At 48.2% G+C, this 27,338-nt stretch overlaps 10 protein-coding genes across 10 annotated transcripts; 6 read left to right on the forward strand and 4 right to left on the reverse strand.

The window, feature by feature from the left end:
- Positions 1-1,341: 1,341 nt before the first annotated feature.
- On the reverse strand, positions 1,342-1,745 carry N7481_002725 (uncharacterized protein; the record flags this gene model as incomplete). The annotated part of the gene is made up of 2 exons (XM_057261944.1): positions 1,342-1,610; positions 1,730-1,745. The coding sequence occupies 2 exons, from the start codon at positions 1,743-1,745 to the stop codon at positions 1,342-1,344; spliced, it is 285 nt and encodes a 94-aa protein (XP_057126876.1).
- Positions 1,746-2,956: 1,211 nt separating this feature from the next.
- Positions 2,957-5,145, forward strand: N7481_002726 (Digestive organ expansion factor predicted; the record flags this gene model as incomplete). The annotated part of the gene is made up of 4 exons (XM_057261945.1): positions 2,957-2,967; positions 3,020-3,533; positions 3,587-4,164; positions 4,230-5,145. 4 exons carry the CDS (start codon positions 2,957-2,959, stop codon positions 5,143-5,145), a joined length of 2,019 nt encoding a protein of 672 aa, XP_057126877.1.
- A 1,613-nt stretch (positions 5,146-6,758) lies between these two features.
- N7481_002727 (uncharacterized protein) lies at positions 6,759-7,979 on the reverse strand (the record flags this gene model as incomplete). The annotated part of the gene is made up of 2 exons (XM_057261946.1): positions 6,759-7,365; positions 7,477-7,979. The coding sequence occupies 2 exons, from the start codon at positions 7,977-7,979 to the stop codon at positions 6,759-6,761; spliced, it is 1,110 nt and encodes a 369-aa protein (XP_057126878.1).
- Positions 7,980-11,901: 3,922 nt separating this feature from the next.
- On the forward strand, positions 11,902-13,353 carry N7481_002728 (uncharacterized protein; the record flags this gene model as incomplete). The annotated part of the gene is made up of 2 exons (XM_057261947.1): positions 11,902-12,263; positions 12,318-13,353. The coding sequence occupies 2 exons, from the start codon at positions 11,902-11,904 to the stop codon at positions 13,351-13,353; spliced, it is 1,398 nt and encodes a 465-aa protein (XP_057126879.1).
- A 168-nt stretch (positions 13,354-13,521) lies between these two features.
- Positions 13,522-15,582, forward strand: N7481_002729 (DMT family transporter; the record flags this gene model as incomplete). The annotated part of the gene is made up of 3 exons (XM_057261948.1): positions 13,522-13,573; positions 14,209-14,561; positions 14,659-15,582. The coding sequence occupies 3 exons, from the start codon at positions 13,522-13,524 to the stop codon at positions 15,580-15,582; spliced, it is 1,329 nt and encodes a 442-aa protein (XP_057126880.1).
- Positions 15,583-16,153: 571 nt separating this feature from the next.
- On the forward strand, positions 16,154-17,074 carry N7481_002730 (uncharacterized protein; the record flags this gene model as incomplete). The annotated part of the gene is made up of 1 exon (XM_057261949.1): positions 16,154-17,074. One exon carries the CDS (start codon positions 16,154-16,156, stop codon positions 17,072-17,074), a length of 921 nt encoding a protein of 306 aa, XP_057126881.1.
- A 704-nt stretch (positions 17,075-17,778) lies between these two features.
- On the forward strand, positions 17,779-18,575 carry N7481_002731 (uncharacterized protein; the record flags this gene model as incomplete). Its single annotated transcript, XM_057261950.1, has 4 exons — positions 17,779-17,892; positions 17,955-18,056; positions 18,125-18,247; positions 18,315-18,575. 4 exons carry the CDS (start codon positions 17,779-17,781, stop codon positions 18,573-18,575), a joined length of 600 nt encoding a protein of 199 aa, XP_057126882.1.
- Positions 18,576-18,870: 295 nt separating this feature from the next.
- N7481_002732 (acc synthase) lies at positions 18,871-19,546 on the reverse strand (the record flags this gene model as incomplete). The annotated part of the gene is made up of 3 exons (XM_057261951.1): positions 18,871-19,105; positions 19,193-19,327; positions 19,437-19,546. The coding sequence occupies 3 exons, from the start codon at positions 19,544-19,546 to the stop codon at positions 18,871-18,873; spliced, it is 480 nt and encodes a 159-aa protein (XP_057126883.1).
- A 1,508-nt stretch (positions 19,547-21,054) lies between these two features.
- On the reverse strand, positions 21,055-22,668 carry N7481_002733 (uncharacterized protein; the record flags this gene model as incomplete). Its single annotated transcript, XM_057261952.1, has 4 exons — positions 21,055-21,638; positions 21,694-22,353; positions 22,421-22,597; positions 22,653-22,668. The coding sequence occupies 4 exons, from the start codon at positions 22,666-22,668 to the stop codon at positions 21,055-21,057; spliced, it is 1,437 nt and encodes a 478-aa protein (XP_057126884.1).
- Positions 22,669-24,861: 2,193 nt separating this feature from the next.
- Positions 24,862-26,078, forward strand: N7481_002734 (eukaryotic translation initiation factor 3 subunit F; the record flags this gene model as incomplete). Its single annotated transcript, XM_057261953.1, has 3 exons — positions 24,862-24,960; positions 25,071-25,783; positions 25,856-26,078. 3 exons carry the CDS (start codon positions 24,862-24,864, stop codon positions 26,076-26,078), a joined length of 1,035 nt encoding a protein of 344 aa, XP_057126885.1.
- Positions 26,079-27,338: the final 1,260 nt, after the last annotated feature.

Here is a 27,338-nt window from a genome sequence, read left to right on the forward strand (position 1 = left end):
CTATGGATGGTAGGTAGCTCCATTTTGTCATCGGCAAGGTGCGGCCAAATTGATAACCAAGGCCAACAAATGACTTCAATATTTCTTCCAAACTCAACCACTATCTCAGGATTTGCCCACGAAATAAGGTGGATTGCAAAGGATATGTCCCTTGACAAGGAAGGGCTGGTGCTCGGAATCCCTGAGTTGCGCATGCAATGCATGCAGCTAGTGGAAACAGCATTCGCTTTATTCTGTCGTAGGGGTCAAGGAAGTCATACTCAGAACAGTTATTCTTCGAAGGAAAAGAAGCTTTCATACTGATAAGTCATCTTAGTTTCGATGCGCTAAGTACGACAAGAACACACACGAGATTTCTGTGTTTGTGAAAAAAAAATGATGCTGATGGTAAAGCAGAACGAAATGGAAAGCCAGAAGCAAGGTGGAGAAGTAGTATTTGAAGGGGACTTGGGAGTACAGAAGGGAGCTGAGCGTGTAGTGGCGAGAGTTGAATATCATAATGAGCTCGGGTGAATGGGGAAAGTGCTGGCCACAGCTCCCTCCTTCCTTTCCTAGGAAGCTCATTACCTCCAGGGCTATACATTACTAACATGGCAGTCAAGCAATTCAAGATAGAATATCTCCTGGTCATCGCAATGCTAGTCTTAGATTCTCCAGTTCAAAATTCGGTCTCTGATATTTATAGATCTTTCTGAAAGTGATAGTGTCGTAATATAGCCCAAGTATTTTATTTTGATGATTCTTTGGAATAGAATTGTGTTCTGGTATAGAATTCGTGGATCCTTATACTAAATAGTTTATGGTAGATACCTCCCCAGGTGGGTGCATGATTGCTTTATTATATAGTACGTACTTCGGTTTTTATTCTTTTGTCTCTAAGTTTATTTCCTCTCGGGCTCACAAACATACATTGCTTTCATATTATGCAATATACCAATAGAAATTATTTGGCCTGTTGATATACAATATCTGCCCTGCGGCGAGCCAAATTGTAAGCGATCCTGAGGCCAAACTCGAGAGATGCTCAGAATCAAAAAATAGAGCCAGGATCCCTCTTTTCCCGGTATGGACTAAACTTTCTTCCAAAGAATTCGATTCCTCAGTAATGATACTTGATTACAACTCGAATGTAGGGAGTAGTGATGTTACGTGAGACCTCTTAGGCGACCAGCCTCAACAGCCCTGACAGCTCTACTAGGTCAGTTGCGGCTATGAAATGCTGTCGATTGAAATAGGCAGTGAAGCAGGGTTGTATTAATTCACGTGAAAATCTTGGGCCCCCGGCAGGCCCCCCGGGGAGGGGGGTCGGGATGCGTGGGGTACGCCCGAGAACGGTCACGATCAAGACATCGACTGTTGATTCCGGCCACAGGTGCACATTTCCTCCAGTCCTCTCCCGCCGTATCTCTCGAGAGTCAAGATACATATGTCAATAACCATTGTCCAGATATCGTTGCTCTTGGTCCTCAGGGCGAGCAGGTGGGTGATTTCAGCACGATTGTCTGGCCATTTGATCGGGAGCTTATCCAATGCACTGCGCATGTCGACCAACCGGTTGTCATGGTAGAATTGAATTTCGAGCTGTTGCATCACCTTTCGAGCTCTCCCTTCTATAGAAGTTCTGTATGAGCGAGATTCCGAAATCAAAGGATTGTTGTGGTTGAGTTTTTATTTACCAAGTTCACGATGCAAGGCCAGCAGAAGGGTTCATTTTGAGGACCATTCTCACCTTCGAAGGGGCACATGGTGCCATTAACTGGAAGTTCGAGCTGGTTGAGCTTGTGATGGAGCGATATCCATTGCGGATGTATCAGCTGGTGTTCGAAGTAGATACTTGAGGGTGTAAAGGCAATGTTCGCTCGCTCGGGCGATGGCTTTGGTCGACATATGGCGAAGCCCGTTGTCACATCCTGTCAATTCGCTTTGCAACACCAAAATTTCTCTCCACACTGCTTGAAGCTCGCTCTGTGGGTTCGCATTCGTTAGCGGAAACTTGGGACAAGGACGAGGTTCAGATATTGATGTTAGCATACTGCTCATCCTCAACTTGATCCTGACCTGGGAGATTGATTTGCGTCTGCAACTTGAGCAGAATCCAGATAAGCAGTTCGTATCCAAGGCCTAGGGCCTGGTCCTTCCACCGGCACAAGGTATGCCACATTTGCACTATGTACCCCTGATGCCCGGCCCCATGTCATGCGATCTTGTGTGCTTTCGTTGGCCAGACTACTTTAAGCAGGCTGGTTAAAATAAGCCAACGTATCTATCACCCTGCCCGAGCTACTACATATCATTATCTTGCCCTGCTAACATGTCCAAACGTTCATTTTTATCACCAAGAAAGGTCGCTACCTAGGTATTCTACTGCTTATTCCCGATCAGTTTTAGGTAAAAGTAATGTGGCAGGAATATTACTTAAATTTGCATGGCAAATGTATACAATTCAGGATTAGAAATTACCATGGTCCAAGTAGAGGGAGGTCCAATTAGCACTGCTAATTGGCACAGGAGTACACAATTTCCCCAATCTACAGTAGCATCTCACCCAAACTGTTCACTAGAACATTTTTTGACTTCCCCCTTTTGCCTGAAAAAAAACCCCCCCCATGAAGTCCCGACAGCTAAACTGCTAAAAATGAACAATGGTGATGTTCAATTACCAGGCACGTCCATAGAGGGGAGGCGGTCAAGTCATCCCATCACGAGGTGATAAGGAAAACGATTCTGCCTATCTGCCGCCAAAAGTTGACAATTTTCGGCGTGGATTCCCCAGCTCCCCCATATTCCTCGTGAACCCCCATACCCCTCCAACACAATCCACAATGGCCTTCTCTCGAGGCGGAAGAGGTGGAAGAGGTGCCCCCCCGAGGCCGTGGTCGCGGTCGCGGTGGCCGCGGTGGCCGCGGTGGCCGTGGCGGCTTCCGACGACAAAATTTCGACTCGTCGCGATTGCACGATGCCGAGTGAGTCGCAATCGCATAACAAATCGCAATCTTGGTCTATAACTAAATTTTTCTAGGTCTGATCACTCCTCCGATGAAGACGCCCCTCCGATCGAGGTTGCAGCAGATGTCGACATGGAGGATGATGTCTCCTCTAGCAGTGACGAAGAAGAGCAAACCGAGCGCCCGTATAACGAGTTGTTGCAACTACTTCAGACCGATGCCGATTCTAAAGGACCAGCTCGCAAGCGGAGAAAGGTTGACAACGATACCAGTGATGCCAAGGTGATTGCGGCAGAAGATCCCGGGGAAGAGGCCGAGGCCGAGGCCGATGCTCTGCAAGATCAGGCCCCGTCAGACGATGAAGAAGAGGCTCAAGGCGACGAGGATGACGATGCTGCTGGTCCTTTCGAGAAGCACTTCAACCTGCCCGATGGGTCGGATCTTCCCAAGAAGATTGAGCAAATCCAGTCGAACAAATGGGTATCGGCCAAGAAAGAAGTAGACGGCTTGCGCTTTGTGCAGTCAATACCGGATATGGGAGATGCCGCATCACTACTACCAGCCCTCAAGAGTACTGCGAACCTGAAGGTTTGTCGAGTCCTTTCACTGCAATTTTTATGAACTGCACCTAACACATTTAGCTCAAAAATAAACTCAAACCCCGCGTCGCCGAACTCCTGCCGACGATCAGCGGCTCCGCCCAGCATCTTGCGCCATATATCTTCGATTACCAGGATCTGCTCTTTGGCTCGCGAACGGCCAGCAATGCGGATAGCATGCGCGAGCTCGCGGCACTACACACAGTCAACCATCTCATCAAGACTCGCGACCAAGTTTTGAAGAATAATGCCCGTCTGGCCAAGCACCCCGATACCGATATCGAGTGCCGGGATCAGGGTTTCACCCGGCCCAAGGTACTCTACATTCTCCCAACACGACAAGCCTGTGTGCGCGTCGTCAATGCAATTGCCCGGATCTACCAAGCTGAGCAGCACGAGAACAAGAAACGCTTCACTGACAGCTTCTCCTCGCCCGATGATGCCTCTTGGGAGAACAAGACGGAGGATTTCCGCGAACTGTTTGGCGGTAATGACGACGATATGTTCCGGTTGGGATTGAAGTTCACCCGCAAGACTGTGAAGTACTTTGCGCAATTCTACAACTCGGATGTTATTCTGGCCAGTCCGCTCGGTCTACGTACCATCATGGACCAAGCTGAGTAAGTCACCACCGCATTACCACCACTATCACCATAAAATCCAAAGCTAACCTCTACCTTAACAGTGCCAAGAAGCGAGACCACGACTTCCTCTCCTCCATTGAAGTAGTCGTCGTTGACCACGCCGACGCCCTCCTCATGCAGAACTGGGATCACATCTCCTTCATCTTCCAGCATCTAAACCAGCAACCGAAAGAGGCCCACGGCTGCGACTTCAGCCGAGTCCGCAACTGGTACCTAGACAACCACGCCCGCCACATCCGCCAAACAATCGTACTAGCCTCCTTCATAACGCCAGAAATCAACTCTCTCTTCTCAACACACATGCAAAACACCTCCGGCCGCATCAAAATAACCCCAACCCACGCCGGCGCCATAACCGACCTCCCCCTCCCAGTCTCTGTAAAGCAAACATTCACTCGAATCGACAGTATCTCTCCACTCAAAGATCCCGACGCTCGCTTCAAGCACTTCACCTCAACCATTCTCTCAACACTGGTGAAAAGCATCACAGCCCGCAGTAACAAAGGCGGAGCGGGAACTCTCATCTTCGTCCCCTCGTACCTGGATTTCGTCCGCGTGCGTAATCACTTCGCCACATCGGCGCAAACGACGAATGTTTCCTTCGGCGCGATTTCCGAGTACACCGAGCCGCGGGAAGCGTCGCGTGCGCGGAGTCACTTCCTCACGGGTAGACACTCGGTGCTACTTTATACGGAGCGCGCGCATCATTTCCGCAGGAATCAGATTCGCGGTGTGCGACGGGTGATTATGTATGGTGTGCCGGAGAATCCTGTTTTCTATGGAGAAATTGTGGGCTTTTTGGGGCTGGATCCAGCGGCGGTTGTTGAGGCTGCGGAGGGTGGGGTGCGTGTTTTGTTCTCTAAGTGGGATGCGCTGAAGTTGGAGCGTGTGGTGGGGACGGCGAGGGTGGGGAATATGTTGCGTGAGAGGGGAGGTGATACGTTTACTTTTGTTTAACGGGTAGGCTGTGTACGGAGTGAAGTGTGGTGGTGATGTATATTACGTGCATCTGATAGTTGGGGATGGGCCGAGGATGCGGGGAGATCTGTCGATCTTTGCCTGCAAGCTGCAGGCTGTTGCGAACTATTGAGATCGGAGAGTAGGCTATTTCACTTTCAATGCCCCTACATTAGTATCTGATGTGTCTCCCCAGAGAGCGGTATCGGCTTGAGAGGAAATGGTCCTTCTCCACGTATTTCGCTTTCCTGATTATCCGAGAGTCGATATGTGGCAATAAATTTCTCTCAATAATACAAAAGCTCAAGTCCCATTCAGACAGGCTAGTCCCTGATGGAATAGCACTGGCCTCGTCGTGGGAAACCGAGGTACGGGTATTATTCAAGCCAATTTGAGCTGCTATTACCAGATTTGTGGCCAGTGAAAGGGTGGAAACTGCCAGCCGAGCAAAGAAAAAGCCGGAGTGTACAGTACCCAAGAAAGCCAACCGTAATTGATCCCATCACGCTGCATAAAACCCATGAAGTCTTGACCGTAAATGCTCCTTGGCTCTCAGCCGCCGGTGCGGCAGCCGCTTCGGTATGTGAGGGGCTTCGTAGGAGACGTCGTTATAACTCCCTGGGTGGAATTTGAGGAGCTTATTACAAGCATTTATAACAGGTGTTTCCATCCAGTTGAGGTCTTTTAGGGCTAGTGTGGCGTGAACCGAAATTCCGTTTGTAGAAAAGCAGGATGCGTACGTTGTTCCCGTGATACGGCACGACAGGGACTCAGTGCTGCAATGATCCATTAGTATCGAAAGTGCTTCACATGAAATGGAAAACCCAACCTATTCTTTTGTTGACATCGATCAGCTCTACGGAATCCTTCTTAGCGATAGCCGTCATTCCTGCTTCGGAAACGCCGCAGTCGGAGGCTGCCACGGCTCGGGGGCAAGTCACAAGAAATGTTATCGTCTGATAATGCTGGAACTCAATACAATGTTAAACAGACTCTCAAATTCCAATGTCTCAACATTTGCTCACATACGTGTGATAATATCCTTGCTTCCAATTCACGCCCTTGAAATCCCGGCAGTAGGAGGCTGACTGTTTGTCCAAGGGTGATTGCAGCTGCACCACACAAGATAATGCAGTAAAGGAGTAACATAGTCACTCAGGTCCTTCCTTCCTCAGGCTTCAGAGGATTGTTATCTTAAGTTCTGACACTGAATCTGTCAAATGAGAATCTCTTTATGCTGCAGATAGTTGGGATGACGGGCTACTGTATTATAACGTCCAAATCTTGATCTTCCTTGGCGAGAGCCACGGGAAATACCAAAGACATTTGTTGAGAGGTGAGAAAGCCAAAATTCTATCGGTAAGGCGTTGTGGAAAGGCTTGTAATTACCCGGGGAGATTCTGCTGAGTGACCTCAAATCATCGCAAATGGGGATGTATCCCGGTTCTTGTGTACAGTGATAATCTTCAGAGGAAAGCTGCTCTCACGGTTTCACTAGTGCTCGAGGAAGTCAACATTGCAGACAAGTAGCAACAATCAAATTTTGCGACCTGAGCAAGACGATTTTAGTTGGCATAACAGGGTATCCCACGGTTACAGTAAACAAACAGCTCTTAAGCAAAAGACACATTGCGCCCTCCTTCTCTAATGCTTTTCGTGCAATCTCTCATCGCAACATATGCCTCTTCAGTTTGCACGTAGTTCCTAGTGGCAGCTTTGATACTACCCCACTTGGAAACTTCCTCCAGTCCAACATTTTCCAATCCTCGAACGACGTTAAATCTGAATGCTCTTCTTAATTGGAATAGATCCGTGTATTGCCTGCGAAACCGATCTGCCGTCTGCTCAGTCTCCATAGAAATGGCTTCCAGCACCCTTACGACCTCAGAAAGATGCGGTGTAAAAGCAGTAAATCCAGTAATGCCTGTTCCGATAGAAACCAAACATTGAACATTATCTTTGAGCTCGCCTTTGTTTAACTGCCATGCGTCCCCGGCTTCTGTCCAAGTCTCTTGAACCGGGTTGTTCGCGCCAGTCTGACCATCGACAAACGTTTCATCACAAATTGTGATTGGTTCGAAAAGGTTCATCGCTGCACACGTTGCCCTGGCTGCCTCCCATATTTTTGTCTCGTTTAATAGGTCGCTGCCTCGTCGGTCATTGAAATAGCTCGATAAAACGACGGTTTGGGATGTTATTTGGCTTGTAGCACAAAGGAAGCTAGGTGAAGCAAGGTCAAATTGTTAGAAAGAGTATATAGGATCGTGCGTGGGTACGCTGTTTGGAGGTTGATGGCCAGATCTGGACAATATCATTCCACTAACAACTTACGTCCTGCAGGCCGCTGCACTTGTATCCTTCAAAAGGCACTCCGAATCCATGCCATGCTCGGCCAGCATGACTTTTATTGCATGTTCAAATGCCCTGTGGTCGAACTGACAGGTATTGCTGTCGCCACGAACTTGGGTAAAGACATGAGATAGCTTCATGTAAGCCGTCTCGCACTCACGAATAGTCATTCGCATGCGTCCAAGCATAATCGCAATCAACCCTCCAGTCGAAGTTCCACCGATCAACTCAAAATATTCGCAAGGCGCAGGTGGGTTACCCTGGTCTATTCTCTCCATGAGGTTCTTGATAATCAGGATAATTGAGAGGCCACGGACGCCTCCTCCATCCAAAGACAACAGACGAAGCCCCTTTCCTGACGAAGAGCCACCGATTTCAGACATAGTCGACTGCTTGTATGCTTCAGAGGCATAGTTTACATGTCCATGATTGACCCCAATCTGAACCCCTGAATTGTCACTCCCGAATGTGAAATTGTTGCTCATGATTCAAGGGTGCGCGGATGTCTTTGCCCGTAAATTTGAGGGGGGGTTCTTCCAGGTGGGAGATTCAGCCTCAGCTTGAAATTTTGCCCTCCAACCCCCTCATCGTGGGGTTAGGTGGGGTGGGCCATGCGACCCATCTTACTGCAGGTGAAATGCGTGCTTCGTCACAGCTCCAAGCGCCTCCTTGAGATCCCGCTACTACTGGTTCATCTCGAAAAAGCAATTTCAATCATATCCTCATTTGTCATCCATGGATGCATGTACTTTTGTAAGGCGAGGGAATCACAGCTTTTTTGTCGACGGCAGTAATTGTACTCCGTACCAGGATTTCTTTTGGCGCCACTTCAATTGCGCTTCCCATCATCCTACTCACTCCATTTTGGGTTCTGCGGCTCGTTAAAAAATCTAAATAATATTCCAAAAGGTGGTTTATCGGGATGTAGGTGGGGCCGGCCGCCCAGCAACTGAAGCCACTGGAAATGAAGCCAATGACTTCTAAAGTTAGTGAGATGTCGGCAGAAAGGAGTGGCAATTCTACAAACTCGAGTTTTTGTCTGGGAATCCTGGGAAATTTTTGAAAACGCTTTTTAAAGTGGAAGTTGGGACTGAGTAAGCAATGCGGACTCGTTGCGTCTAACCTAGGTCAGGATGGGGATCAGTCAACATTGGAATGCGGCTCCGCCAGATCCGGTTCTGCCAGTTGACTATATCCATGCCCGTATCATACGGCGTCCGCTTAACCTGAAAAGCTTTGAATGTTGAAATCAGGCCACAAGTTTGAATATTTGGAAATGAAAATAAATCACTAGTAAATTATACTCATCGTTCAACCCGTGTCATAATCCTCTCAGGAGCATACATTCACCAATACCGCGTATCCATGGTGGGAGGAACAACAGTGTGAGATTGATTCTGAGAACGTAATATCCGATCTGGAACTATCTATTAAAGAGTAGCTTCAGGCAGAGGGATTGATAATCGGCCGAGATGAAGAAGCAACTTCGGCGAGTTAATTTCCGCTCAATATCGACGCTGTGACTCGATCGCTGCTATATTCCCGGTCTCGAAAGCTGGCTCCTCAGCAATGTGGAAGAGCCAAGTGATTTGGATCCAGTTGATGGAGATATAGATCCACAGGCTGTTGCAATGGACAAGGCGCTTAGGTTGGCTTCTGTTAGGGATAGATGAAAATCGATGTCGTATACAGGGATTTACTGCTCAGCTTACACGTTAACGTATTGATTAAGTGACAGAGTCTTGCTCTCAACTATTTGATTCTAGAAGTAATTTTTCGACAGCTTTCTCGATTCATCTTCTCCTTGCAGAGCTAGCAACATTTTTAAAAAGAATATTTGAGCTTCGTGTGGCGGAATTGGGCTCTCTTTTGTCGAATTTCAGACGAGGCTGTATGGAGTTCCCCTAGTGATAATTTTCTATAGGACAAATACATGCGCTGCATTAATTACTTTGAGAAGTGATGCGGAATCCTACTATGCGTCTCCATGGAAGATTAATAGCGCAGGAAATTGAACCAGAGAGTGTGGGCACCGGGGGGGGGGAGATATGAACATCTTCCATTGTGCTTGGAGCCTATATTTCATCGAATTTTTCCAGCCGCAAAGCCCAAGGGACTGCCTCGGAAAATATCAAAGAAATTAGCAGTCAAGAGGGCGAAAGAACAGAGCCAGACTATCCCAATGTGGAGACGCTACTTACATAGTTTCCATGCCGATTCAGCACCGGATGATTAGTAATTATTGAAAGAGATTTAGGAAGAGCAATTGGCATCACTATCCTGGAACCAGCATTTGTACGTAAAGCTCTGTAACTGGAATTTTGTTCAGTACAACCCAGATGCTGACATCATGGAGAAGTTTCTGAAATGTGTTAGAGTAGGTATAGAAGTGGATCTTTGAAGCAGGGCAAATAAGTGTCAGTTAGTCAGTATAGCCTACTGCTTAACAAAGACTATGAGTGATACTAGTATTACTTTAGGAGAAGAACATACTTTTATTGATTGTACAAATATATGAACGTCGCGCAAAGGAGGCGTTCATGTCTACCAGTATTTTACCCTACCACCTTGGAGAGCCTCCTCCTAATCGCCGTCGCCGTTCGGCCATACGAGCGTTATAAATTTCCCGCCTTGTAAAACACGCTGAAGCGTTCGACTCGCGAAAGACCGTTTCAATAGTTTGTGGTTTCACGCTTGTTGATCGTTCGCAAATTTTCGTGCCTGTGGAGGTGCCGCTAGGTCGCTCGGTCCATGTGTGTGTGCAGAATCACGTACCATCAATTTCCAACTACCATTGTTATACAATCCGCATATCTCGAAGGGGCAACCGATTCGACGGGTTGATGTTTTTTGGCGTTTTGCTCCGTTGGGGGCCCCCACTCGATCAGGATAAACTCCTCCCATATCACACCCCAATATTACATTCTTGTTTGCTGTTGAACGTCGAATTGTCACAACATACCATTGAGATAGGGCAAAGTTCCTCGCTGAAGTGAGGAGGTCATCCCGACCAGAGTAGATTGCTTCTGGCGGTGCTTGCATTATTTGTTAGATCAAGAGATTGGTGAACTTGTGTAGGGCGCTGTAATATAAAGTATTTTATTGGTGACCTTACGCAGCCAAGAGGAGCAAGAAGAGTATATTTTGGCCATAACGGGTCACCTATCGCTGCAGTTGTAGACCGTAGCATCAGATAGGGCCCAGATGACCCGGGCCAAACTAGGATGATTGAGGGGACGGTGAGCCTGTCTGGAACTAGTGATTAAGCTTATAAAAAGCTGATGCGTTCGTCGTGAATTACACCCTCAATGCCTCCGAGGTCCATCTCCAGAGTATCTGGATCTGGTCGTCGAGGATCCTACTATCGTGCGCATGTTGAGCCGCACCCTTTCGAAAGCTGTGGCCTGAGTAGCCGTCTGTCTGTATTCTAAGTGCTCTCAGATTAGTAGATAATGTAGAGAGGAAATGATTGCGACTGAATGGTTTTCGGTAGAAGGAGAATAACGGGGCATCGGGCCCTTTGGGGTCGAGAAGTAGTAGCTTTTGAAGCGCGTCTACGAGGCACGCTTCGTCTCCTGTCTTTGTAAGAACAATCTGTACTTCTTTGTGGCGGCGGTCCATCTTACTCTGCTTAAGTGTAAGTTGCGCATGATCTAACGAGTACGAGAATCTGATGTCGGAGCGCATAAAAATTTCGGATATACCTTCGCTATATTCAAAGTACCTTCTTATGTCTGTTCTCTCCCACACACTCCTGTCTATCTCTTCCACTATCACTATTACCTGAATGTCTTAGATTTTATTCTTGTTTACCTTGATACTATTTGAATTCCAGCTTATAATAGGGACGACAATATGAATAATAATACTAATACTAATACCGATCCCGATGTTGATAATAGGGAGTGATCATAATACCTGATAGTGACCGTAATACAGCTTACAATATCCGCCAAGCAATAATATAGTTGGCAGATGGATCATGATTTCTTGTAGAGACCTCAATTTTTAGGATGGACTAGTAGGTTATGGCTAGCTTAATATAATTTACTTCCTAAAGGCAGTATATGTCTACTAGTACAAGACAGTGATGGTGACAGCAAACTTAGCTAGATATCAGGGGTACTTTGAATATGGCAAAGGTGTATCTGAGATTATATACTAAATACATACGAATCCTGGATTAGAAATGAGGGTGGTCCAAGTAACAAAAATGTGGCAAGGTAGGGGGTCGTTCAATTAGCAATCCTCGATTGTTGGGTGATGGCTAATGTGCACGGTGGAGCGTTGTCGGGGTATGCCGGTCTAGCTTCAAAAATCGAGATCTCCCGCTTCGAAATTTGCCGATTGGTACTCATCTCTCTTTTCGCATCTCCCCACCAAAAATCCCAGACCTATGTCTTAGCCATGTCATTGAAATTTGATCCCGATTTATCGGCGCACCTTCACAACCAGATCCTTGAACAGGCATGGATTGGAGCCGGACGAGATGCCGATTCAATCCCGTCCAAGAGCTGGTGGGAAGAGTCCTCGCCTATCCCATTCGATCTCGCATCTCGACTAAATCCGAAATTGATCAGATTCCTACGGTCGGCGAAAGCTATTATATTCGACCCTGATTCGGGTTTCAATCTCTTCTATTACCTCATAGCGTTGAATGGGAAAGATGATCTCTTTGCTTCTATCTCTATGCTCAGGTGGTGGGGTGATCGTTATGTCTGGTTGTATCCCTCAACGCGAATACAGAGCGATGAAGAAGTCGGCATATTGTGAGTTTCCTAAGCGTTGCTACCTGTGAAGACGAATATTTACACGCTAAAAAGGTTCGATCAAGAGACCGAACTTGCAGCTTTCGTCCCACACTGGGAAGAGATGATTTGGTGTGATAGAAGACGGTGGCCATGGCGGCCCTTGCAAAATATTTTACAAGTCTATCTGGACATGGCGGATGAGGGCAAGATCACAACGTATTCGGATCGTCAGAAGAGGTCTGAAGATTATTCTTTCGAGACATTCCCTTGGGAGACCCACCAGTATACTGTGATGGACGTTGAGCGGGCTGTCGGTGCCTTCACTCGTCTTCTTGATGCCATCGAGATTCGACTTCCATCAAATTCGATGCATACAACGCAAGACAATGACCACAAACAATCAAGCCTCGAAGATATAGTTCTCCCATACTCAGAATCGGTCCTAGATGCGTCTTTCATAGAAGCGGACTGGTTTATCAGATCTTTTCTTGCTGCTCTTCCTATCCGCCATCTTAAATTTCGCCATCTTGCCCCTGGCATTCGACTCCAAACCCCGACTGAATTCACAAATCAACCACTGGCCGACCGCCGCCATAATGTTCTGATCCCAGACTTATATAGTACCAACCAGGAGACATCTTCATTCCCCTTACTCTTGTTCCGAGGGGAGAGAGAAAACAAGTCACCCTGGACTCGGCCGTGGTTTCCCGATGGGAAGGCAGAGAACATCCCCTCTGGTTTATACATTGAACCCACCGATAAAGATTACAACTGGAAATCTGACAACCAAAGCCGACTCTTACTCCCGTTTAGTGTTGGCGGGAATGCGTTTGCTCGAAGTAGCAATGGGATTCCATTCAAAGATGCTATGTTTGCGGGGGCTGGGGGGCCTGATCGGCTTTATAAAGGAGGTTTTTTAAGTGGCTATAGTGGCTATTCACCTTGGGACTCCCGCGGCTCGTATCTACACAAAGTTTTGGAAAGTTGGGCTGAGCGGGTGGAATTGGGTGATTGGCAGGTGGATGAAGACGGTGTTGTCGGTGGCATTGACATGTTTAAGGAGGCTGACACTGAAGAGCATTGGAGAGAATATTTCAATCCTTGGTGAGATCGTTTGATAATAGTAGAATATCACTTAAACATTTGGTTGATTTCCGTAACTGGGGAACTGTAAGCTGGAGACACAAGGATCTATGTTTGCCAGAAATCTATCAGGAGCGGATATAGCGCAAGATTTGTATTACTGGACTGCACTAAGAACTTGAAATCTAAAGACATGCCCCGGCGTAACATTGTCCGGCACCACAGCAGTCGGCAGTGCTTCCACAGTATCCCGCAGTTGAGCAACAGTCTCCAAACTGAGTCCCAACACAAGTCTTGTTCCCCAGGAAAGACGGTCCACATTCGCCGTTTAGGCTGAGCCCACCATTGGCGCCATCACAATCTCCTGAATAGCAATCACCAGGACCACAATAATCTTGAAATATAAATAACTAAGTGATCAGTTTGATTACATAATGATCACTGCTCAGCTCAGGCCGCTCAGGGCCGTGCTCAATTCTACTGAGTGAGTAAAGGCGGCGAGGGGGTGAGCACTAAAACAGAAAGGGAAAGCCAATAGTTGCCGGACATTATTTGGTATATATGCGAATGACCGTGAATCATCGGTTTAGCAGTACTACTAACCAGTAGTAACTACTTTGTTGTACAAGTTCGTTAGCGGTCAAAGTCACCCGCCGACATCGCGCATCTTTTTTTTTTTCCCTCTCCAACTCTTGATTGTACATATCTCACCCACTCGCCACTCCTCGCCTCTTCTTTTTTCCCATTTTATTCCCTCCTTGTATATTCTCATGGATATACTCTTTGAAAATACACAATAAAAGCCACCATCCGGCGCAGAGTCGACCTGCCCGACATCACAGATTGAAAAAATGTCGGAAGAATCCCCCCCACCAACCAGCACCCTCCCACCAACAAGCTGAAACTCAGACACAAGCACAAGCACAATCACGACAGGACAGGGATTATCAGAACCACCCAGATGCCCCGCTTCCCCAGCCCTACCACGATGATCCCGATCTCGAGTCATTGGCCGAGTACGAGCCGCGACCCATCGAAGAAGACGAGGAGGAGGAAAATGCAGATGCACTCGCAGCATCCACCCGTCCACGCACAAAATACGCCGCCAAAGCACGCATCTTCTGGCTCAGGAATAAGGGCATGATCCTCGTGCTCTTGGCGCAAATGTTCGGCGCAAGTATGAATGTCATGACTCAAGTTCTTGAGATTCATAGTTCGATGCATCCTTTCCAGGTACGCCCAGCCCAGCCAGCACTTGCATCTGACAACTCAATGCCAATGCCATGCCAAAACTAATGCTAACCTCTCTTCCCTTCTTTGTCCAAATCAGATCCTATTCGCCCGAATGTCCATAACAGCCCTAGCAAGCTACATCTACATGTTCATCGCGAAAACCCCACACCCACTCGGCACACGACCAGTCCTTCCGCTCCTCCTCTTCCGCGCCGTCTGCGGTTTCACAGGCGTTTACGCCCTCTACTACTCAGTCCAATACCTACCCTTATCCGAAGCAACGGTGATAACCTTCCTAGCGCCCATAATGACATGCTACGCCTGTTCGTTCTTTATACCGGGTGAAACGTTCTCGCGCCGTCAACAGGTTGCAGCGGTTATTAGTCTTGTGGGCGTTGTTTTAATTGCGCGTCCGTTTCGCTCGACACCGCGCAGCGAACCTGGCGCTGGTGAAAGCCCCGACAAAGCAGACGCATACCACCACGTCCTCGCAACAATAGTAGCCAGTATCGGCGTTCTCGGCGCAGCGGGCGCATACACATCTATTCGAATGATAGGTCGTCGCGCACACCCGCTTGTCTCTGTGACGTATTTCTCCAGCGTGACGACGATTATATCGCTGCTGGCTATGCTGGTGCTCCCCAGCGTGGAGTTCCGGGTCCCGACCACCCTCAAAGAGTGGAGTTTTATGGTTGGATTGGGTGTTTGTGGGTTTTTGCTTCAGTTTTTGCTTACGGCGGGGTTGTCTTATGTGCCGCCGCGAAGCGTGATGGGAGGGGGAGGGGGAGCTGGTAAGGGGAAGCAAGGGTCTAAGGCGACTAGCATGGTGTATACGCAGATGCTTTTTGCGCTGTTTTATGATAAGGTAGTTTGGGGGACGACGCTTGATGGGGTAGCTTGGGCTGGATCTGGGCTTATTTTGGCCTGTGCGGTTTATGTGGCTGTCATGCAGGAGGGGGCCCGGGTGAAGGGGGGTGATGGTGGTGGTGATGATGCAAAGGTGCAGCGGGGGAGGGGGTGAGGGAGGGAGAGAGGGTGAGGAGAGACAGGAGGAGAGTGTGCAAAGTATTGCGCAGTAGATGGCATATATCCAGGGCTATTGGTGCTAATCTGGGTATATCTAAGTGTACAAACTTGACTCTAGATCTAGACTTCTCTGTTTATACTACTAGTAACTACATCCACAATCCACCAACTAGTATACCACGCTGCCAATCAACTATAATAACCATACTATACTAGTACTACTCGTCCTGAATAAACAAGATCTTCTAATTATCCTATACTATACTCGTATCTCTGCTGCTCCACGGAGCACACTGCTCCACGTGACGTCATAAGGTTACACGCCGGGATTGCCCGCGCTGCATTCATCGTCGACCACTCACAGCTGCAGCTGCCAATTGCCTCTGTGGAGAGGCTACGAGGGAAATCTCTACCATTTATCGTCATGGCTGAATGGGGATGCGAGAAAGGAGCGTGGAGTATATAGTGGAGCAGAAGCCCACTTTTCCCCAGACTTTGCACAATGCAGATCTTCCATTGACTCCATCTCCATCTCACCTCATTTCCATCTTTGCCATACAGCCAACATGCGCCACTTCGACGCCTGGCTGGTCCGCGACCCCTACTCCATCTGGCATTACTACTCAACCGGCCGAAAATGGCAAGACCAAGTCTGCGAGTTGATTCATGACCGTGCTATCTGCTCGCCTGCTGGACCGGGCATTACATCAACATCAACATCAGCATCAACAACTCCATATACTACTAGTACACCCACATCCGAAGAACCACTAGACACACCCGGAATAGACTGGACAGAAAGCACCCCCCAAACAACCCCCTTACTCACAAAATTACCCTTCGAAATCCGCACCATGATATGGGGCTACGTCTTCGGCTCCGATACCCTTCACCTCGTCCAAATAAAAAACAAAATAAAGCACGTTAGATGCACCTCCACCAGCACCAGCACAAACACCGCTCTCACCCACCACCGCCACTGCTGCCCCAAAACCCCAGCCCGGTGGCGCATCTACGACGGCCGAATCCCCGGCCACACAGATAGACTACTCTACCCACACACGCACACCGATCTACCCTCAACCCTTTCCACCACCCCGGTCACCCTTTTACGAACCTGTAAAGCCCTCTATGCCGAAACTCAAACAGCACTCTATAAAAACAACACAATTGACGTCGATGACTTATACACATTCCTCTCCTTTGCTGGATCACTCTCAAACCGCGCTAGACGAGCTATCACGAGTCTGACGGTTCAGTGGATGCCAGTTTGGACACCGCTTAGTGGGCAGGAGCATAAGGGGTCTATATATGCGCATACGCATAGTGATGAGCTTTGGGTTAGATTCTGGAATTGTGTTGCGAGGGAATTACCTGGGTTACGGACATTGAAGTTGAGTGTTGATTTGGGACGGTTTACGGGGTTGATGGTTGGTGGCGGGCCGGTTTTGGTGGGGGGGCGGGTTGGGGCAGAGGTTGAAGCTTGATGTTAGTGAGGGGTGGGTTAAGCCGTTGCTTGAGGTTCGGGGGTTGGAGATGTTTGATCTTGCTGTTACGGCTAGGTGTGATGTTGCTTCTAGGGGGGTTGTTGAGGGGGAGTTGGTCAGAGATGCTGTGCGGTTGAGGGAGGATTTGAGGGAGGTTATTGTTGGGGAGAGAGGGGATAGGATGGATGTGGATATGCCGATGGTGATGGGGATGGGGATGGGAAGGAGGAAGAGGATGTTGGCTATTACTGCTGGTTAGTTTAGGCTTATGCTACGATGTAAGGTGTGATGGGAAATGAAGACACTCTGATGCTTGGCTATCTATAAAATCTGTATGTTAGGGCTGTAGGCGAAGTTAGGGTTCGGAGTATACTACACTCGGATATAAGCTGGGTCACCCTGTGCATATCACTTCCTCTTGGTACCCCAATATATGCAGGTTTCACGGCAGTTATGTCAAAATAACTGTCAACCAGATGGTAAAATACAGTTCTCTGATACTGTAGACTATGCCACTCCTGTACAGAGTGTACTGTGTCGTGCTGAGTCCGGTCTGAGAAGGAACGGTGTGGTCTGTCGCACCTTCCCCATTCACCCCAGCTCATTCTCGACCTTCAACTCACACCTCAAAACCCTTCTTGTCTGACATTCAACTCCTGTCTTCTAACTCATCCCCAACTATCCCACCGAACATTCTGTTCAACATGGGTGTTTGGGCAGCTCTACAATGCTGGATTTACCAGGCTTGGTGCTTCATCAATGGATGGGTCCCTATCGAACTTCTGACGTCTTTCAACGTCCTGGCTATCCAGATTCAAGTACGTCCAGAGCAAGACCTGAGGCCCGTCCTCATCTCGAATTCCCGCTCACGAATCTAAAGAACTCGAGCCAGAGCGGGCGCATTACAGCCCTGGAACATCAGTTGGAGGGATTCAAAAACGTGGACCGCCTTCGGAACGCTGAAATGCAATGGCTAGCCCGGGTAAACAAAAGCCGGTCCTACATCCTGAAACTTGCGCTTCGGATACCTACTAACGAGTCAATTCCCAGGTCCTATCCTTGCACGATGATGTGAGCCAGCTCGAACTCCAATTCGATAAAGGTCTTGCTCCATTCGAAGCCGCCGATCGTTCTGCGAATAAATCAGTTTGCCGCTACTGCGAGCTGGCCAAGGTACTGTACAAGGAAACCCCCATCATACCTTGCTCTGTCAGATTCTCGCTGACCTAAAGCTCTGCAGAAGAGAAAATTCAAAGAACGGACCAAGTTCCATGAAACCTCGCTCGATCTTTATAACAACGTGATCGAAAATCTCGGTTCATGGCGCAGACAATTGAACAACGGACAGGACGATTGCTGTGGGACACTTCAGCTTCTTGCCCGACAAGTCAATCTTTTGAGAAAAAGGATCAGTCGTCTTAATCAGCGGATTGAAATTTCCAACGAGCACGGCGGACAACAATCTGAGGAGATCTGTATCTGTACGAAGGAGAAAAAGTAGGGGCATTGTGGACCATTGTTCTCGTTACCGTGCGACTGTTGTTACTTTGAACCGAGAGACAGTCTGCCTCTTGCAATACCCGGAGAAAAAGGAAAGGAAGGAGGCCCAGCGGAACATACTATTATTCATATTTATGTATCAAATGGTTATCTAATGTGGTGAAATGAAATGCTGATATTATTATCTTCAAAATCATGCCCTGCGGTCAATTTACCCATCGATCAATTTTTCAAAACAGCAGATATCCTGCAAAAGCCTCATTCTCAGTAAAGTTCTTCGCAGGGAATCCCAGATACTAGGCACATTGAACTAACCTTCTAATCCCCTCCCGCAGAGTCTCTTCGTCCACACAAAATATAATCCGAAATCTACCAGGCTCTTGGGCTTGATACTGTTCACCAGTAGACATGATGACACCTGCCTGTGCGAAGCGACCCGAAAGAAGTCTTTCAGCAGCCCATGCATCTCCTTCAGTATTTTCACTGCGAAGATGCGGACTCAAATCGATCCAGATGAAGAATCCTGCATTCCTGTTGTGATTCGCCAAATTAGTTGACTGGAACCCTGAAACCTTTTCCAATATAATTTCAGAAATAAAGGCTGGTTAGAAACCGTACCCTTTGTCATAAAAGTCAATACCGGCTTGTTTGAGGAGTTCTTCTGCTAATAGTCTATTCCGAAGTAGGAGTGTATGCGACTTTGCTAAGAACTTTCGAATGAACTCCTGGTCTTCTAGCAATGTTGCTGCGAGGCTCATAGAAATTTGGGAAGGAGAAGAAAAGCGGCTAAGTAATTGTGTCGGGTTAGTTCATTATCATTTCCTTTTCGCGACAGATCGAGATAGTTAGTTGTTAGTCTCACCAAAGAGCTCGGATCGCTTTGTTAAATTCTTTATTTTGCGAGATCACACAGCCTAATCGCATTCCACATGCGGCAAAGTCCTTTTCATAAAGCTCAGTCCCGTCGTTCATTTTCTGTGTATCTGGAGATTCGGAATACCTTTGACATCCCATAAAGAACATGAACCTGGTCAGGGCTAATGATCCCGGTGCAATCAATCGATCGAACGGAGGTAAATGTTTCCAAAGGCCTATCATCCCGCTCATAAACTGATAAAGCATAAATCTCATCGCTGACCAGATGAATACCCTTCCTCGCGCATAGACGATGCAGCTCGATCAATGTTTCCCGAGGATAGCATCTTCCAAGCGGATTGTGCGGGTTGCATATGAATAATGCTTTGATATACTTGCCTCGCGCTTTTGCTGCTTCGAATCCAGCCTCGATTTCGGCGATGCTGCCGGGTGAGAATTGATCTTTTTCACCGACATGTATGTACTCTAAGTGTACGCTGGGAGCATATTCATCAACTTGTCGGGTCTGGTACCAAATAGTCACGACATTAGTAGGGACGTGCTTTGCCTACCTAGTCTTGGTGGTGAGATCTCGTGTAAAGGATCCATATACAGGGCCGATTAAAAGAATTGAGTCGTCTGGGTCGCACAAGAGAAGGGCGCATAGCTCATTTAGGCACGTGACTCCGGCTGCGAAGGTGACCTCTTCGGCATCGACTGGTGCGAATGGATTGAAATACGTGTTGAGGTGGTTTTTCATTGCGGATCGGAGTCTTAAAGACCCTGTGTAGCCTTCGCCGTATGAACAGCATTGTTTTTCTAATGTCTTTGTATGGTCAGTCGTGACTAGGTGTCTGGGCTGAGGCTTGCGCCAGCTACCTGTTTATCGAGATAAGCGGTCAGATCGTCATGGAGTAGCCACTATTATTTATCAGCAGTCTTCCCATCTGTAAGAGGCGTTGTGGTGGGATACATTTTCGGCATTTGCAAAGCTGACAACGCCGTTGGGGTTTGCAGAAGGGTCGTAGAGATCTTGTTTGCCATGGGCGAAATCGGCTTTTCCCCAGGCTGATCCTCTTGCAGATAGCATGATGGGAGAAAGAAAGAAGTCTTTTTAGAAGTCTTGATAAGAATAAGAAACTATGCCTGTCTGTGAGTGGATGTAATAGATAATTTCTCTGAAGAAATGATATGCGGGGTTGAGGGGTTCCCACATAGAATCCCGACGGGTTACATATTTCGCCAGGCACTGCCAGCTAGGCAACTATTAGTTACTAGAAACTCTAACTTAAATTTTTCTTTGCGTTCGCAGCTCATTTTATCAACACCTCATATAAAATCGGTACTTCATCTCCATGTCAGGGAATTATTATCTTTCTGGGAGCAAAATCATTGACCCTGATCGCCGGTAGTTACCAGTAGAATAGCATTTCTAGATTCAAAATTACCATTAGTTCGACAAATATACAAGCAGAAAAGTCTTGCCCGGTGAACCCTCTGGACGGTAGATACACTGAGATTTTATTCCTTCGGGATCGTTATACGGTCTTCGAGTCACCTCAGAAAAGATCGGAAACCGGCAATCCAGATCCCAGTCCCAAAAATGAGGTCAGATATTAAAATTTTTAAAGAGACAATATCTTCTCCTTGTCGACCTTGCCCTCAGTACGGATCTGACGGCGGCGGTCGCGGAGAATAACTGAGGCATATAACAAACTAAGCACCACGCCGGCGAGCGTGATACCCATCAGAATCCAGTAGCCACGATGATACAAAGGGGCATCGTCTTTGGTGAAACAGAAAACAGCGACGATACCACCTGCATTACCGACACCAATCACCCAACCAGACCCGATACTTCGCTCCTTGTGGCCCTGCATGTTCATCAGGACCCAGCAGACGATGACAGCTCCGGAGCTGAATGCACCTATGGTGATGAAGCAAATGCCGAGATACTCGGCTGAAAAATGGCCCTTTCCATGCGTGGTCAACATGATTGCTACGCCAATGATGATCAGTAGCTGACCAAGGAGAATGAACGGAAGGCGAATATTCAATCGGTCCGAGAAATATGCTACTACAGCGCAGAGTCCGACGGCGGCAGCGAAGGGTGGCACACTGTGCAACTGGGTCTGAATTGTTCCGTATCCCAAGGCTTTGATAATAGTCGGGGCGAAGTAAGAGAAAGCGTAGATGGGGACGACGATCGCTGTTTGCTCGGGTCAGATCATGAAAAACGTAACAACTTGGCAACGATAACTCACTGAAGTACATGAACCCAGCCAGGTACAGCTTGAGATCTTTTGAAGACGCAATCAAATCGGACTTTGTAACCGAGACCTCATCATCTTCGAAATTGCGAGTCTTCGCAATCACCGCAGCTTTTTCATCATCGGTCAACCAAGATGCTTGCTGGGGGAAATCAGCGCAGAAGAAGAGCGCGAAAATTCCGACTAGGATTGATGCAATACCCTCTAGCAAGAAAATCCATCGCCAATTTTCAAGACCGCGCATGCCATCCATTTTGGCAATACCAGAGGCAAGCAGGCCGCCAAAGGCACCGGCAAAAATGACCGATGACCAGTACATAGTGAAACGCTTCTGGGCCTCGGCACGCTTATACCAGAAACTGATTAGATAGAAGCTTCCGGGAAAGATACCACACTCGGCAAGTCCAAGGAAGAAGCGAGTCGCGATCAAACCGCCGTAGCTCTGAACAAAAGCCTGACCGAGCATGACAATACCAAAGGCAATAATACATCCCGAAAGCCAGATATGCGGTTTAAGCTTCTTCATCACGATATTTGAGGGGATCTCAAAAATGATGTATGGAATGTAAAATATCAGAAGGGCTATGTTTGCCCGGTCACCATACAAATTCAAATCAGTCGGCATGCTCATGGTGAGTGCGTTCGAGATGTTTACTCTGGGGCAGAATCGACGGAATCAGCATGAATGAAGTCATGGAATACATAAGTCCAATTGACATACCGGTCCAAAAACGCGACGAGATAAATGACAAATAGTATTGGCAGTACACGCATGTCAATTTTGCGGACAAGCGCGGCATCGTCAACGTTAGACGGGGAACAGGGCCATCCTCGTGGCCATCCTCGTGGTTTTGCTGACTCAAGATCGGCTCCGGCTTGGTATTATCATTATTATATTCTATTGATGATAAGTGGTCAGTCTATAAGATAGCAAGGAGGGTCGGAGTACATACCAGGAGTCGAACTCATTTTTGCGACGTGGTCGTATGTGTTGAAGGAAACAAACCGACCGCACTGCGGCCGAGAGGAGGGAAAAGGGATAAACAAGGGCGAAATCAGCCGAGTGCCAGATTATTGAGTGAGACAGGTAGCACTTTGAGCAGCGGCAGAACGTCCTTTGTTTAAGGATTCTTCTTTTGCGCCTCACAACCTAAATTTTATGAAAAATCGAGGAACAAGTGCGACGGTCAGTGTTTAAAAGGGGGCCTGACCCATGTTGATCAGCATCTGAGTTTGAACTGCCTCGAGTCACGGATGCGCACCACTCACTTATGCAGCCCATGCAGTCTGTGCGACCCGTGGAGGCTCCCTGTTGGCGCTGGCTGCGCGCTTGATTCCTTGTTAGGCCTTAGCTTCAGCCCTAATATGCTAAGCCTTTAATCCGTCCCCTCAGCTAGCCGAGATGCCCGCTCTGCCCAAGTTGAAATATGGGATTCAATTCTTCAGTTCGAGTTTATGCAAGTCTTTATTTTCACTCAGGTATTTTCTCATCGAAACTGGGGTTTGTATCCTTGATATGCCTTCCTGTGCCTCGTCGATGTGGGAATAGGGAGGTGGAGCTAGTGTCTTCGTTGGTCTTACATACAGTACTAGTCCATCGCGTTTGAATTGGAAACGCGATCCGTGCCATCCAGTCGATCCTCCTCTACGATATTTGCGACCGAATCCTTTCACTCAGTGCCCAGCCCGCGGCTATATAGTCGTGGCGCAGTATTCATCCTGCCCGTCTGTCCTTGTTGATCGGCAGCTAGTTATCCTCGCGAAGTAATATACAAACACGCTAGCCTATTTTGTATATCAATTGGCCAAGAGATTGGGCAGCTCGTGGAGGATTCGGCCCACTCTCCACCCCCAAGCAGATCAATGTGGAGACTGTCTTTCAGCTGTTGGGGACACTTGTAACTAAGCTTTATGTGATGCTCGAACCATCCATCTGAGTGTCATCAACCTAGGTGTTGCGTTAAGAAGCAAGTGAAAATCGGCAGATGGCACGATTGATTGATGAACTTTACGAACAGCCGTAGGCTTTCAGTCCACGGGTGTCTTCAAATAGTCATACATCGTCTCAGCCATCTCAACATAAAAGCCACAGGCCTCTTGCGTAAATTCCTTGAGAAAAGAATCTATTCTACCGGAACGAAGGAACTTTTTCAATGGATGGTCCGTATCCAGCGAATCAGGAGGGGTTCAATTGCGCCATGATTATACGGGGCGTCAACTAGCATCAGGCCCGGCCCGGAGCCTTTTCGACCTTTTGCGCCGGTTCAAGTTGCCAGGTAGTCAATACTACCCCATAGGTACCAAATTCCTAGGGGGGTGCCCATGTTTTATCAGTGATAGTAATAGTAAGATTTTCGCGTCAAGTTCAACAAGTCGCATCCCAGGTGCCAGTGCCAGTGGCCGTGGCTCGATATATATCTGACAGGTTGTAGTAAGGAGCAGCCCGGGAGCCGAAACAAATGCCAGTGGGTTGTGAGCTATAAATTGGAGGCTTAACACTGGCACCGGTCGTCACGTCATCATTAAAGTAAATAGGGGTTCAAGTTCCAAGGTTTAAGTTGGAGCTTTCCCCATCTTCAATCTTCCAAGGCCATTGTTCCTCTTGTTCAAGTGCCCGGCGTGATGATAAACAATCACGTGATGTAATGACTAATGTCTTGACAGAATGAAGCCTTAAATGGAGTTGAATGTAGCTATTTTCGGAGCCCAACGTACCGCCACTAGTGTTCCAAGGCTGGAATGGACCAGGAGATTTAATTTATAACTATAAATTTCATAACCAGGATCTCATTACGTAGTCTTAATCTGGTGAAGTATATCGTACAGTTTCCAAGGGATATGGCTGGACATTGGACGAATAGCCCTAAGTCCAGCGGATGACGTGTGAATTTGAGCATACTCTATAATATAAAGCACACAATGCGTGATATCCAATATATCGCACATGAATATGTCATACATGCAGAGAACTACACAAGTATGCTGGGAGTAACTATACCTTTCCCATAGTAAGTAGCCTTATCTTATCTTAGCGCGAAAATTCCACACACAAAGACTTGGTTGCCTCAGGCCAACGTCGAGGAAAATTGTCCCTCCGAAAGAGATCTTCCAGTTTGGCTTCGGGACTCCCTCCACCATCCACCACCTATACACCTCACCAAAATGGCCGATTCCTTCCTCCACCTTGCCCGTCCTCTGGGTCCCGTCTCCGTGGGGACTGCCCCGACCACCGCCCCTTTGAACGTGGTCATCCAGCCCCAGGTATGTGACATATGGAGGGGCATTCAATAACACCAGCACCCAGCACCCAACATCCAACATCCATAACCCCGGTCGCTGCCAGCCATATCGCTGACACAACTTCCCTCCAGGCCGTTTTCTCTATCCTCGACCACTCGCTGCGCCGCAATGCCGACCAGAACCGTGTCATCGGTACCCTTCTCGGAACACGCTCGGAAGATGGAAGTGAGGTCGAAGTGCGCTCCGCCTTCGCCGTGGGCCACTCCGAGGCTGAGGACCAGGTCGAGGTCGATATGGAGTATCACAAGCAGATGCTGGCCTTGCACCTCAAGGCCAACCCCCGCGAGGTGCTGGTCGGCTGGTACGCCACTGCCTCGGAGCTCAACACCTTCTCCGCCTTGATTCAGAACTTCTACAGCGGCCAGGGTGATGGCACATGGCCCCACCCCGCTGTTCACCTTACCGTGTCCACCGAGGCCGGCAAGGACCTCGAGACCCGCGCCTACATCTCTGCCCCCGTCGGTGTCACCGCCGAGCGTGCTGCCGACAGCGCCGCCTTCATTCCCGTCCCTTACGAGCTCCGATACGGCGAGGCCGACAAGAGTGGTCTCGAGGCCATTGCCAACGCCAAGGACACCGAGGAGCGCTCGACCAGCATCGCCACCGATGTCGAGGCTCTGGAGCGTGCCATTGAGGAGGTTCTGTCTATGATCGACCGTGTTTCGCGCTACGTTGAGTCTGTGATTGACGAGGAGGCTCCCGCTTCTACCGCTATGGGTCAATTCCTGCTCAACGCTCTCGCCTTGGCTCCCAAGGTCGAGCCTGCTGATATTGAGAAGGACTTGTATGTGCCACCGCATTCTATTGAGCTGGGTTGAACTTGTTTACTGACTTTTGATTTTTTCTCCCCCTCCAGCAACAACCACATCCAGGATGTCCTGGTTGTCTCTTACCTCGCCAACACCATCCGCACACAGATGGAGCTGTCTAACCGACTAGCAACCGCCCAACTGACCCTGGGTGGCGGCGAGTCCACTGGTACCGGTGGCCACGAGGGCCAGCGCAACAACCAGCGCGGCGGTAAGGGTGGTAACCGTCCTCGTCAGGACCGCGCCCAGGCCGAGGAGGCTCGCGCATAAACAGCTACGGAGAAATGATGCATGATGTGAATTCCTGTGAAGCTATACCTGCCCGATGATGTTTCTTTATGTCTCCCCCCCCCGAACCGCCCTTTCTACCTCTTTCGACATTTATTGGGTTCGTCCTTTGTTTGTTCTACCTACCATTTTCCACTTTCCATTTTCGTTTTTTTCTTTACAGTTCCCCTCCTCCTTTACCCCATTTGCGAGACACACATCTACACTCGGGCATATCGTTCTTTCCTGTCCTCCGCATTCTGTCTCCAGACTGGCCTCGTGTGGATGACCTTTATTGAAAAGCAATTGGCGCATCGGAGTCGATCTAGCTTAGCTTGCTTTGAAGAAGAGATAGAGACGAGGCAAGGCAAGGCAAGGCGATGGAGCAATGTGATCAGCAGAGCAGAAGCAGAAGCAGAAGCAGACCCCAAAAGTATTAAGTCTGCCGACTGTGTAGTCACCGGGTCCGACCCGGTTTATGAAGTCGCATCTACTGGGCGCGGCGTTAGTTATGATGAATGGACATAAAAATGTTAGACGTTTGTCAGTTTCAGTTATGCATGTAGTGTAAGTAACAAGTAGCAAGTTTCAGACTGTACCTAAAACAATCCAACAGTAACCGTGGGCGTTAGTCTCATTTTTGGGTCAACCCAAACTCCAAGTCACCCCGGAGGATCAATTAGTAGTTACTACTATGTGTACTACAGAAATAATACAGATGTACTGCAGGAATACTGACTAGACACCTTCTGCCCGAAATGTGTAAATACAATACATGAATACTCTAGAGATATGCGGCGATGGGATATTTATTACCATACCAATGGTAATACAGAAACCACACCCCCGCCCCATGTGCCGAAGTGTGTACTTATCATAAAAAGTAGTGTCCATATAACAAGATCCCTTCCTTCGGCAACCTCAAGCAACACAGCAACTCACCAACTCAACCTCTCCCTCTCTCCGTCTCCGCATTGACATCACTCCGATCAAATCTGGCCACCAATTTAGCCTGAGCACTAATTTTTTTGACGTCCCCACTACCCTCCCACACCACCGTGTCACACCCGCCGTCGTGAAACCTTTCTATGAAAGTATGCTAAGGGTTACAGCTAGGTGGAGCAGATAAGGTTGATCTATCAATAAAAGGGCCTGCACACCAAACCATCCTCTTCCACCAAGGTCGACTTTTGGAATGGAGGACTTTAATTCTCCGGACGACGACAGATTCCCAGCATCAAGTGCGCATAACACAACGCGCAA

The sequence above is a fragment of the Penicillium waksmanii genome, assembly GCF_028829765.1.
Source record: "Penicillium waksmanii strain IBT 27052 chromosome Unknown utg000002l:1.0-3326099.0:1.0-3328782.0, whole genome shotgun sequence".
Lineage (NCBI taxonomy): Eukaryota > Fungi > Ascomycota > Eurotiomycetes > Eurotiales > Aspergillaceae > Penicillium > Penicillium waksmanii.